At 45.7% G+C, this 13,916-nt stretch overlaps 1 protein-coding gene across 1 annotated transcript in view; it reads right to left on the bottom strand.

Moving 5' to 3' along the window:
- Stab2 (stabilin 2) overlaps positions 1–13,916 on the bottom strand; it is a 169,737-nt gene that overhangs the window by 24,781 nt on the left and 131,040 nt on the right. The window contains exons 45-53 of the mRNA XM_021173976.3: positions 11,748–11,867; positions 9,744–9,791; positions 8,070–8,153; positions 6,837–6,983; positions 6,051–6,191; positions 4,358–4,417; positions 3,193–3,369; positions 1,322–1,411; positions 695–841 (exon numbers count right to left, since the gene is read on the bottom strand). Coding sequence (XP_021029635.1) covers positions 695–841; positions 1,322–1,411; positions 3,193–3,369; positions 4,358–4,417; positions 6,051–6,191; positions 6,837–6,983; positions 8,070–8,153; positions 9,744–9,791; positions 11,748–11,867 — 1,014 coding nt within the window. The remainder of the gene's footprint in view (positions 1–694; positions 842–1,321; positions 1,412–3,192; positions 3,370–4,357; positions 4,418–6,050; positions 6,192–6,836; positions 6,984–8,069; positions 8,154–9,743; positions 9,792–11,747; positions 11,868–13,916) is intronic.

The following is a 13,916-nucleotide window of genomic DNA, read 5'->3' on the forward strand; positions in this document are numbered from 1 at the left end:
CTCCGTTTCTAAGTCTATGACAGAGTTGGTAGCAACTGCTCTCATTGGGTTGCTGTGGGGTCAGATGAGCACTGAGCAGAGCAGATCAAAGCTGACATTCATCTGATGGAATTACTGGCTGGATGAGGGAAGGAGAACATATTTTGTATGGTGGACGTATTTTGCAGAGTGGAGGGCTGGAGATAGAGATTCATTCAGTGTTGCAAACTGACATGATGCAAAATGAATAGGAAATTGAATGGAGGTGTGTAGGGCATATATGTATGTATGTATGTATGCATATATATACATATACATACATATATATGTGGAACCATTTTTGTTAATTGCCAAGTAGACCATTTATATATGATGTAGCCTGGTAGGAATTCAAAACGATGTTTGTTGAATGAATAAAATGGAAGGATGGATTTGAAAATGAATGACACAATAGAAAGCTAACATTTGGTATCCAAGCACTGCTTCCTTAGTGATGAAGGAATCATGGGTAGATGATGGCTAACCAAGAATATTCAAGGCCTGCAACTGCCTAAGCAGATGCTTGCGGGTTCTGAGTTTGAAGAATGCCATCGATTGGCCCTCGGGTTTCTTGGGGCCAGGCCTCATCAAGGTTCTTCCTTGGGGCCTATGCTGGATCACTAGGGCTGGTCTCTGGTACAAGGTTCTTTCAGTATTTTGTAATTTGGGAACTGACCGGAATATTGAAGGTAGTAAAAGTGTCACATCGGCCACCTTCGGTAGGATCCATTAGCAGGCAGTCAATGCCATAGGCCACACCCCCATCAAACAAGAGTCTCCGCTGTATGATCCTGCACATTTGTCCATTTAGAAAGAGCTCTCCCTGAGAGAGAGAGAGAGAGAGAGAGAGAGAGAGAGAGAGAGAGAGAGAGAGAGAGAGAGAGAGAGAATCAGTAATCCTCTCCAAACTTGCTTTCCTCCCACAGCATACAATGTGGCCAGCACCTACAGGACTTAGAAAGGAGTTAAATAAATAAACAACCATGTAAGGTTTGACTGAATTTATTGGGGGAGCCTGGAATTCCAGGGATGTCAGATGCTTCTTAGCCACTCCTGAAGGCAGTGACAGAAAGGAGCTTGCTGTAATGTAAAACAAAAACAGCGCCCCAAACACCTCAAGACACCTGAATGCCTCTCAGAATGGGAACGGTTAGGGAACAGCCTCCATGTCATGGGGTCACCCTCACCCCTAAGATATTCATGGAGAACAGTCTTCATGGCATGTGATCACCCTCCCCTTTCCTGTCATGTGATCACCCTCCCCTTTCCTGTCATGTGATCACCCTCACCCCATGACACTCACCACGTCACTGCCAGTTCCACACCTCACACTCAGCTCGGAACCCTGCAGGGTCTTCCAGGAAGCAGACCTGGGGAGGTCTGAAGCTAAAGCCTGAGGGAGAGAGGAAGCCATGTTAATACCTGCATTGGGACTGAAGGGCCAGAGTTCCTGTGCCAGCAAACCGAGCTTAAATGGGTAACACAAGATTTCCTATATGTTTTAATAACTCAAGCTAAAGCAACAGAGAATGTAAGCAAAGGTGAGGTATGCCCATGACTTTCCAGGGGTGGAGCTTCCTTCTTCAGGGACGGTCTATGAGGGCTGGACTTCCGTGCTTGGGCTGTCTAGGTGTATGAAGACAATGAGAAGATGAGTGGGGTTAGCTGGAAAATGGTTCAGGGCATCTTTGTGGCCTGAAATGTGCTCCTTTAAAAGTTATATGAGCCATTCATGGTGGCACACACCTTTAATCCCAACATTCAGGAGGTAGAGGTAGGCAGACCTCTGAGTTTAAGGCTAGTCTAGTCTTGTCTACTCTGTGAGATACAAGCTAGCCATGACTATGTAGTGAGACCCTGTTTCAAGAAAACAAAAACAAACAAAAAATAATAATAAATCTATATAAAACTTTGACCCCAACGACCTCAGAATATGACCTTATTTGGGAACAAATATAGTTAATAGTAGGGCAAGATGAAATAATCCTATAGTAGGGTAAGCCCTTAATACAATATAAATGATGCCCTTAGAAGAGGAGGTTGCCATGGGGACACTGAGACACAGGGAAGGATGGCTGTGGGAAGATAAAGGCAGATTGCATGGATTCACCTACAAGCTAAGGAATACCAGGGGCTGCCAGAAACCATGAGCAGCCAGGGGAGACTTAGGGCACAGACATCTTCGGAAGCCCTCAGAGAAATGACCTTGCTACCTTGCTGGCAGCAGTTTAGCCTCAACCGCAGTGAGAGGGTGACTTTCTGCAGTTACAAGGCTGTGGTGATTTGCTGTGCAGACCCTATGAGTGAACTGAAGTCAGGGCGTTGGCATCTTGGAGTAGACAGCCTTGTCTCAGAGTGACAGAAGTGCTCACTGAGGACTGCCATTTCCCCATGTGATCTGGCTTCTCCAGGACAGCTGACAGGTTCCTGGGGCCAATAGCTGATGGCATTACGGTGAATCAGTCATTTGCTCAGGGATGTTGGAATCAGGAGCAGTCGAGACTACCTGGAAACACTTGGAGGGGACCTTTGTCAGCTGCCATTCTGCCATGTGAACCTGGAGTGTGCCAAGGCAGTGCATGGGTCAAGAGGGAGCGGGCACTCTTGGTATGGGGTGTTGGTCCGGACCATAGAACCAGACAAGGTATACTGCAGTGAGCACAAGCATGGCAGTCAGGGGAGGGCACAACAGGGCAGAGAGGTTAAAGCTTCCCTCTTTCCCATGCATGCATGGGGACTGTGGTGGTCTGAATAGATATGACCCCATAAATTCATGTGTTTAGCCCATAGGGCATGGCACTACTAGGAGGTATAGTCTTGTTAGAGGAAGTGTGTCACTTTGAGGGTGGGATTTGAGGTCTCTTATTTTTAATTTATTCCCAGTGTGGGACACAGTCTCTTGCTGCTGCCTGAAGATCAAGATGGACAACTCTCAGCTCCTCCTCCAGCACCATGTCTGCCTGCATGGTTGCCATGGTTCTTGCCATGACAATAAGGGACAGAACCTCTAAGGCTGTAAGGCAGGCCCAATTCAGTGTTTTAGAAGAGTCTCCATGGTCATGGTGTCTCTTCACAGCAATAAAATCTTAACTAAGATGGGGGCACATGGTGAACTGTAGGTTGTGGGGCCTCGGTGCCAGACTGTATCTTTCTGTGGTACATTTCAAAGCTCACCATGGTGTCTCGGATTACGTGGAACTTCAGGTATGCCTTCAGCTTGTCTTTGTTGTCTTGATGGAACAGGAAGTCCTGCTGCTCCTGGGGCAAGGCTTGGAGGGCTTTGTCCGTAGGCCAGAAGATAGTGACTGGGGTGTGCATGGGGTCAGTGATGACTCTCAGCAAGCCTGAGTCCTGAAACACAGGGTATCATCCTCTGGCTGGTGTATGCACATGCTGTGCAGTGAGGTCCCTCCCTGATATGTGAGCCAGTCTCTCTGCGACACGTTCAGGGGCATGTCAGGTTCCAAAGGTCCCAGAGCACACCGCCAGAAGATAGGGCACCGCACCCCAACCATTCTGAACCCTATTTCCTTAGAAGGCAAGCCAGAAAGTCAAACTCTAGGCTTCTGTCCGTAGGAAAGTAAATTTCAATAAATATCTTATATTTATTAGATACTACTTCTGTTCGAATATTTTAACATCTCCCGACTAGTTTTTTTTCTCACATTTCATTAAAAAACAACCCTCTACTGTATTGAGATATGTATGTTTACTTATGAAATTTCTAGATAAAATGTACCCCACAGAAATGTCAAGATGAATAGATGTCATTTTGAGCCTTCCATGATGTGGTGACATCACATGTGTTGATGTCTTTTCCCCTGTGAGGTAGGCTTTATGACCATCACTGAAAGACCTCCCAGTTTACTCTAAAACTGTTTGTCCAACCAGACCCTGTTGAACAGGCACAGGGTGACTACGGAGTTTTGGGGATGGCATGCCAGACAAAGATTTGTCATTCCTAACATCCTTGGATAGTCTCATTTAAAAAGCATCTGTTACATTTATGTATCCATTTTTACTGAAGGCTGTGTGTGGAGGTCAGAGGACAGCTTCTAGTGGTTGGTTCTTTCCTCCTGCTCTGTGAGTCCTCAGGACTTGGTTCCAACATGTCAGAACCCCCATTTCTACCCAGCTCCCTAGGGATTCTGAGACTTAGATCTTTATGCAGTTGAGGACCTATTGTAGAGTGTGCTTTGTGGGAAACCAAGGTTCTTAGAGCTCTTTGTAGACTGGCCAGTGTGGGGTATGCCTCTTGCAGACAGAAAACCAACACAGCCTAAGAAAGCCAAGTTTCAGGTATGCTGTCCTCAAGCCCCTGTCCCCCTCGGTGTGTTACCTGTATCAACTTGCTGAATTTGGTATATCCGTGGTTTGCTGCCACTGTAGTAAGGTTTAGCTGCAAAGATAAGAAAGGGCATCAAACCTTTCCTCCGTTAAGTGTGGACAACCGTCTGACATTGCTATCTACTAAGTTTATCCTTGAGAACTGTGCAGGGAAAGACAGACGCTAGCTACATTCTCCAGGACTGGAAGGTGGCACTTTCCTGAGGTGACCACTCTCACTCAAGAGACAAAACAAATCTAGTGTCATAAGTAAGTTTGTTATTTTGTGTCGGGCCACATTTATGGCTATCCTGGGACTCATTTTTAGGTTGACCACGCCCTGTTTAAATAATTTACCAGTACTTTAATACAACCGAACTGCTCACAATGGTGTTAACACAGCAGGAGCTATCTACTGTCTCATCAGCACACGTAGCAGCTTTCTTCTGCCCATGTTTTGCCACATTCCATAGGTTAGAAAGCTGGATACAACATTTCCCATACTCCCTTGCAGCTAGAAGCCCACAGCCAATGTAGGACTAACCAAGCCTGAGCTCTGTTGGTGAGAAGAAGCACCATGAGGTACAGCTAGCAGGGACACTAGTCTCCTGGGGTGTGACTGTGTGGATGTAAGCAGTTTCGTCTCTAGTGCCCTGCCTGGGAGGAAGGGAGGCTGTGACAATCAGACAGCTCTAGGGTAAGGTTGGAGGTCCTACATGTCAGGATTTTCTAGTTGGCTTTGTTCTCACCAGTGTAGCATTGAAATTAGACTGTGGCATACTCAGGAGTTATTCATATACATACTAGCTTAAGAAACTCCTTTTTGTAAGTGAGGTTTAGTAGGTTCTGTCACCTGTCATCTGTTCTGTTCTGTTCTGTCATCTGTCACCTTCTGATAAAGAAGAGTGGCCAGAATTAATAACCAAATCAAGGTTATTAAAACAACTAAAACTAACACAAAACTAAAACTGGGCCTGGTAGCTGAGGCCTGTAATCCTAGCTACTTGGGAGTCTGAGGCAGGAGAATGAATAGTTAGAGGCCCGTCTGGGCTGCAGAGTGAAGATCAGACTAAGCAAATTAGCAAGACCCTATCTCAAAACAAAACAAAACAAAACAAAACAAAACAAAACAAAACAAAACAAAAGGCTGATTTTATAGTTCAGGAGGAAGGCACTTGCCTTGTACAAGGCCCTGGGTTTAATTGCCAGTATGAAGAGAAGAAATAAAGAGTGAATAAGTAGTTAAAACTTCACACTCTGTCCAGTAAGAAGCAGTTTCACTCCTGGGTTAGTTTAATGATATCTAATTATCCACCTTCTTTTTCCTCTTCCTACCCCCTTCCCTCTCCAAATCTATATAAGGCAACGTTCCCCTGTGAACACTAAAGGAAAACTTAGAAAATTATATATTTATAAAATTTTTTGTTAGGAGATAGGGTTTTACTATATTGTCCAGGCTGGCATGAAACTCATGGGCTAACATGACCCTCAAACTTAAATGTGCTGAGTAGCTGGGGCTGTGACATACATCACTGCACCCGGCTAGAATCCATGTGATGAGTTAAAGTGACCTTTGTCTGCTTATGTATACTAGGATTGAAGCAACAGGATCACAAGGCTTCAAAGTCATTGCCTCTAACCAGACATCAGATAAAGGAAGGACGACACAGATATCACGTCTTGGAGAGTGACAATGGGTTACCTACCAGAACCCTGCCGGAGGCACCTCTGGGGGTGATAAGCAAGTTTTGGGGAGACAACAATGTGTCTATGATGTGGATGACTCCGTTGGTGCTGATAATGTCACTGGACAGGACCTTCGCCTTCTTGTTTATGAGCACAGTATCCTGAAGACAAACGAGACCAGCGAAAGACGTAAGCACAGAGAAACTCCAGAGTCCTTCCCTGCAGAACTAATGCTTCCTAGATGTGCAGGGAAGCTGGGTACTCCAAGGGCAGAGCCTGACGGCCCATGTGACAAGTACATTGCTTATTGTGATCCTAAAGGGACATGGAGACGAGAATGCAGTCTTCACCCGTGAGGTTAGCAGCAAATAATATAAAATCAGCCAACCTGGCTGGCTGCTTATTGCTACACAATTCTGAAAGCCCACAGAATAAACAGCTCCTAGTCGGCTCCTCATCAGAGTGTCCTTGACATCACCGGTCTCTCCACTCCATCTGTGCTGTCTGCAGCTGCCTTGCCTCTGAATCCGAATTCCAACTCAACTGCCTTTGGCTACGTGACTTTGGACAAGTTGCTTAAGCTCATTGAGCTCAGCTTCCATATTTGGAAGTTGGGGACAGTGGTGTTAGTCACATCTTGGGGCTTCTGGACAGACTGAATCAGTGCATGTAAAATCCTTAGCACTGCCCTACACACAAGAAATCCCTGGGTGGTTAGCTGCTATCACTGCAGCTGTCCCTCTGGGGAAGGGAAGCCAGACACCTGGAGGACAGGGACAGCTCCCTCCTGGGGTGGCTGCTCTTACCTGAGAAACAGAGATGGAAATTGGCTCTCCTTGGAGGGTTGTGGCACTTGTGATCACCTTTAGGTTCTCCAGCAGCAGCTGCTGGCAGGCCACCACGTGATACCGTAGAATCTGGGACATGAGGCCCTGTTCATCCCAGTCTTTAAGCTGGAAGAGAGGCCAGGGAGGTTGGCCAGAGGCAGGAGCCTGTTGCTAGAACCTCTTGTTTGCTCTCTCCCACAACTCTGAGGAGCTAGTGCCAGGCTTGGTTTGTGTTGGGGCCACAGGGAGAGTCTGATCAGGAAAGGCAATGAAAATGTAGGTGGGCAGAGCCTCAGGGGCCTCTAGCCCAGCTTGTCACAGTGCTGCTTGAAGGATACCAGTGTCCTACAGAATTTTCTTGGGAGACATGCTGAGAGAGACCATGGGAGAGTTCCTCCTAGAGAGCACTAGAAGATACTCTTGATACATTTCTACTTGGATGCAAGATACAAAGAATACAATTATGAAGTCACTGTAACAAAAAGACCAGGAAACATAGTTAAACTCCTTTGAGGCTTTAAGTTAAAATAACCAAAGGTCAAATGATTTCAAACATCATTCTTGTGTCTTTGATTTGTTGGTACCCAAAATATAGACTAAGAGAAAGGGGCAGTGTGCATAGTGGCTAAGAACAAGTCCCTCCTCAAACACCTTCCAGCAATGGGACTTGGGCAACGTTACTTTCCTCAGTGTTCTCCGCTGTAAAATGGGGATAACACTCAGCTACAAATCTGACTGAGAATAAGCCAAATACATGTAGGCCAGGCCCAATTCTGAGTGTAGTTATCAATATAGATGTAGTGTATCAATATATACTTATCAATATACTTATAGGCAATGTGACTCAGGGACACAGTGAATTGATAGAACATAAATGCTCTGATAAGTGCTGCAAGTCAGGAACCTATTTCAGTTCCCTCAACTCAGCATCTGCTCAGCAGTCTTCAGAGAGAGTTGATCACTTGATCACTTGATCACTTGAGACTTTTCCAGTTTCTGCCTCTGTTTAGGTGCCTGTGGAGAGTCTCTGGCCAGTGGTATCCCAAACCCAAAGGCTTTCCCTGGCAGGGGTTCTTCACAGAGACAAGCAGCCCCTTCTATTGCTGGTCAGCTCTACCTGAGCCTAAGTCTCTTGTTCACAAACATCACCATGGTGGCTTCTGAGGCCACTCCTTTCCTAAGCCTTTCTGTGGTCCCCGGCCTCCTGCTCACCTTGGGCTCACGGTTGAAGGAGTCAGATGAAGGCACAAACACTGTGAAGGGGCCAGGTCCAGCAAGCTCTCGGACAGCATGCTCCTGCGGGAAAGGGACATGGGGTCATATGTCACTTTTTCATAGATAAGCATAGTAGCTTCCTCTCTCCCAGACACAGGCCCAGGCTCAAAGACAGGCCTGAGTCAGTGTTTTTGTCTCAGAACACTCAAAGTAAACCCAGATTCTATGCCATCAAAATTATGAACCTTTTCTAACTATAAAATTAACGTGTGGCTATTAGATTCATGATTTTGAAGTCAGAGTATCAAGATGATAACAGCTCTTCCATAACCCTCATCAAAGATGACTTGGGCCTCTCTTCCCTAGGTGACTGGTTCTATGCTGTGACAGTCATATAACTATAACAACCAATCAAAGATGACTCCTGTGTCTCCTTTCTACATGACTGGCCGTACCCTATGATAATCATATGACCATAACAACCAAGATGACTCACTTAACCGTCTAGGTGTCTTCTTGTCTTCCCTATGGTTGTAGGGCAGCTATGGTATTTGCTCCTCCTAGCCTCTATTGTCTCATTCTTCATTGCATCTCAGATTTATGTGGAGGATTCCCAGGAGGTCACCACGCTTTCTCCTAGCTAGCCGCCCCACTGTGAGACTTAATCTTGACCGCCAACCTAGTTAAGGAGCTTGAGAGGCACAGCGCGCATCTGAGCGTGTGTGCCTGAGAGGCCTTTCTCATAGGCAGAGGAGACTGAGGTCTGATCTAACGGACACATTGCTTCCTCCAGGGAAGCATGACATGGAGACATGGTGAAAGACAGGAGGTGGGGATGGGCTGAACAAGAGAGCTTCCCTGTGAGGTGTACCTTGTCCTGCTTCTTCAGGTATGCCTAGCCTATGCCCTCTGCTTCCTGTCTACCAGACAGCATATAAAAAGACTGGCTGCCCCACCCTGGTTCTCTCTCTCTGTGTTCCCATATGTGCCTGACCCATTTCCCTGACCCTTTTCTGTCCTTCTCTGTCCCCACTTTCTCTGCCCTCCTGGCTCTGCTCACATCTGTCTACCTCTACCCTCTCTCCACGTCCTCACTCCTTCCCTTCCCCCAAATAAAACCCCTTTAACCAGGTCTGTTGCACGGAGTGAGTTCTTAGGGGACACCTTGGTAAGGGCCCACCAGGTAACTCCTCATTGTATTATATTTCGTAGCACCTAGTCCTCAGTGACTCACACAGATCAACCCCACTCATGGAAAGAGCCCTATAACAACGTGCTCCTTAATCTTCCCTATTATATTTTCACTGAACCCTTCCAATGTTTGGAAGTGATTAGAAACGCAAACGTTAATTGGCGTGATTACACCTGAGGCCTGAGAGATGGAGTTCACAAATGGCCAACAACTGGGCACGTGCAGTAATCCCTAGTTCTAAACTTTCTTCTGCCCTCCCTGACTTAAGAAGCTACGGCTTTATCTAATATCTTGCTGGCAACATGGCATGTTGATATATGTATGTGTACACATGTAGGTATGTAGGCTCATAGAATTCAATATATACGCACAAATACACACATACATACACACACACACACACACACACACACACACACACACACACACACATTCTAGGGCCTGGCACATGCCTCAGAAGAAGACACACACTTTCTTACCTGTAACTGGAAGAAATACTGGGACGTTGAGGGATTCTTAGGAAGTTCCTGCAAACAAGGACCAGAAAATGTCAACATTTCAACTGTGAATTACACACAGGAACACAGAGTTGTGCTAGGACAACGCGTCTGCAGGAAAGCCAGGTGATGGCTCTCCTCTCGCCTCACTGAGGGGCTTGTGGTTGATGCTCAGAATGAGTGAGCGGCACACTGAGTCCACAGAACACTACAAGCATTTCAAATGGAGCTCAAATCTTTACAAAACACACCAAGTAGAGTTGAAGTCTTGTAAAGGTCAGGTATTGTTTATGGCAGAATTGTCCTCATTGACAACAGAACGCTCTTGTCTCTCTTTAAGACAATTTTCTGAGTGCTTATAATTTATAGAAATCAGAAAGTATCATACCACCTCTTCCTCTATCTGCAGTGTAGGCAGATGGGATGGGGGAAGCATGAGTGCATACACACACACACACACAAACATACACCCTATATATCACCACATATTATATTTACATGATAAATACATCACATACATTCCATATACTACATCCCTTACACCTTCTCCACTCTTGCCCCACATACATCCTAGACAACACACACACACGTACATACACCCCTCAGATACCCCCATAATCCCAGACACCACATACATACACCAAACACCAAACACACACACACATATATCATCTGCTACATACCTCATACACAACACATACATTATACACACATACATACACAGAGAAGCATACATACACCATAGATATACTTCTCTACACCCCCATACATCACAAACACACACACACACATATTACCTGCCACATACCTCATATATAACATATACATCATACACTACACATACATACAGAAACATACATATACCACAGATATATGCCTTACACACACACCCATACAACATATACATACATATCCATCATATCATGTACCAGATACACCACATACAACATACACAGACATACATACCATAGCATACCCCATACCATATATTATATACACCATATACCACATATACTACACCATATTCCATACATAGACACACCCCATATACTACACATACACACACAATACACTATACACACCATATACCACAAATATGCCATACACACAGACATACACACCATATATCACACACACATATACCTCATATTGCCACACACATACACATATACAAACACACACATGCCATATATACCACTCATATCATCCACTATATACCACATACATATACCACACATATATTACACACTACAAACACACCATCCACATACCATGCCACACATCCACACACCACACATAGTCTGTCATAGTCACCATGCTCTGTATATGCATGTCACTCTACACACCTTATAGCCACACTCACATTACAACACATACATGACCCACAGTCATCTCATTCTGTATACCACTCATACCATAAAGGTCCCTTCACACACCAACCCAAAGCACGGCAATGCTTTGTAATCTTACATGCTCTGTGCTCCTGACATCTATCACCATAAATAATTTTGTAATAACTTGGATAGAGTTGGTGTCCTTATTGTTTTCCAGACCCAGAGTGATGCCTAGGAAAGTGACATCACAGACAAGGGGAGGTCTAAGGGGGTCAAACCCTTGCCAAGGAACAACCCCCGTAAAGGAGAGAATTGACTTCATAAAACTGTCCTCTGACTTCCAAACACATTTACCAACATTCAGCACCCCTTCCAATAATAAATTAAAAAAATACGTTATAAAAAAATACCAAGGAGGAAAAGTGACATCACTCCCTGTCACAGTGCTACTCCTGGGCAGAGCTCAATTTGAAACCCAGATGTTTCTGACTCCAGAGCTAGGCCAGTCCTAACTGTGACACCCTCCCCAGTCCGTAGGAATTTCCCTGGGCAAAGTTCTTTTCATTGCAACTGATTTATTTGCAAGTCCCCCGCAACTGGGATTCTCAGCAGTTTGGAAAGTGGAGCTGACTTCCTGGAGACTTGTCATTACCCCATGGATGCTGCCTCGGCAGACGATTCCATCACCCGTGTAGTCTGGCTTGCAGGTACATGTCCTTTGATCTTGTTCCGTGTGATTGCAGAAGGCAAATGGACTGCAGCCGCCGTTATTCTGGTAAAGTTGCCAAGAAGTGGAGGAGGGATTCGGTCAGAGTAGGAAGTTAGTCAAGTTTTGCTAAGCAATTTTGTGCTGAAATTTATTGAATATTACAGTTCAGTGGTAGAATACTTATTTGTCCTGTGCAAAGGCTGGGCTAAATCCCTAGTCACACACACACACACACACACACACACACACACACACACACACACACATGTGCATGCACATAAATGCACACACATTTTGTCTTACTCTCCAACTTTGACCAGTCTTCCTTGCCTTTCCTGGACTTGCCTTACAGCCCCTTGGTTGTGGGTCATTATTTATGCAACCTTCTCTCACGAGATAGCAGGCTTGAATAACCAGATCTCTAGCCCTCCTTGGATAAGCACCCTGCATGTTTGACAGTTCCCATATTTAGACCGAACTCTGATTTGGTCATAGGAAAGATGACAGAAAGCCATTAGGAAATGGAACCTATTTCCTTGTGCTCAAGAGTTCATGAGCTGTGGAAGAGCAGGCTAAAATACAAACACAGCCCAAGTGAGCTTCCATGGTGGCATCTCCACAGCCTCTGCTCCTGAGCAGCCTCCAGTGAGGAAGGAACTCGGAGCCAGGAAAAGCAGATCTATCCAGGAGCAGAGGAGCCATCAGACAGACTTAATGCCTGCTGCGAGATCTTTCTGTCTCCTAGACTCTTTTCCAAAATACGTTAATGTAAAATGCTTGCCAGAATCCTACCCCAAGAGGATAAAGTTCTGTTTGCTGCTTAGAAAAACAAGCTCCTAAGCTTCCAGCCAATGACCCCGAACTTTGATAGCTGCAATACCCAGCAAACTCCAAGACCACACAGAAGAGTCTGGTCTTGTCACAGCCCTCTTGATCTCTGTCAACTCTAGAGGTCTAGGAGCTGTGGGTTATCCCCCCACCATGAGGGCACTCGCTCCGTATGGTTCTGGATACTTGTTCTCTGACCCACTCCTTCCTGCCCTCACCTAGTGCTCTCTACTCTTGAAACTGGCATCAGCCCTAGTGCTGTGTGCCTCTTGAAGGTTCTCTCTCCTCTCTCTCTCTCTCTCTCTCTCTCTCTCTCTCTCTCTCTCTCTCTCTCTCTCTCTCTCTCTCTCTCCCCTCTCTCTCCCCTTCCCTCATTTTCGCTCACTCAGCCCTGTCATGACACACTAAGAAGGCATGTACCACAAGCTGGCATCCTGACCTTGGCTTCTAGAGTCTGAGAATTAAATTTCCATTCAGTTACTGAGGATTCTGTTGCAGCAGCACTAGAGGGACAGAGACTGTTTTGGATCTACCTCTCAGATGGGCCCACTGCCTGGCTCTTGGCACTTGGGGAGAAACACATGATCCTTGGGCAGCTCCACAACTATTTTGTTTGCTTATCCTGATGTTTAAAGAGTTTTTGCCTTCTCCTCTGAGTGATTACCATCATTTAAAAACTGAAAAAAAAATCCGCATTAAAATTTCTGTTCTTCTTACACAGCCAACACTGGCTGGCACTGCTCAGAGCAACAGGGATCTGAGGCTCCGGAGATCGCACTCATTAGAGAGGCACCAAGTCTTCCAGCTTCCTGCTGGGTTCCCTGTTCTGCCCCTACTGACTTTGGAATTGAGAGCTAATTCCTCAACATTAGCTTGCAAGAGGGCAGCAAATGGCCTCTGGGCCTCCCTGGCAGCTATGTCCTGAGTCTTTGGCCAAAACAACACAGAACCACTATCAAATAGAGCCGGCTAGGCTGCCATTCTCATAACAACAGCCCCACATCCCAGCTGCCTCTGTGTCCTAGCTTCTTTATTGTCTTTATGATCACTGTTCTCCTGAGCTGGCCAGAAAAAAACAAGGAGGGAAAGAGAGCTGCTCGGTGAGGGAGGGTTCAACTACAGTGGTCAATTTGGTTCTCCCAGCATCCACTGGAAGTGCACACGTAAAACAGTGCATCAAGGTGCTTGGTCTACAATGAGGCCTAGGGTTAGACAGATGTGGGTTCGAGCTCTGGTTTTGTCATATTCTAGTTCTGTGATCTCAGATAAGGATCTTTTTTTCCT

Source organism: Mus caroli, unplaced genomic scaffold (assembly GCF_978045245.1).
Source record: "Mus caroli unplaced genomic scaffold, Mus_caroli_1 scaffold_9, whole genome shotgun sequence".
NCBI lineage: Eukaryota > Metazoa > Chordata > Mammalia > Rodentia > Muridae > Mus > Mus caroli.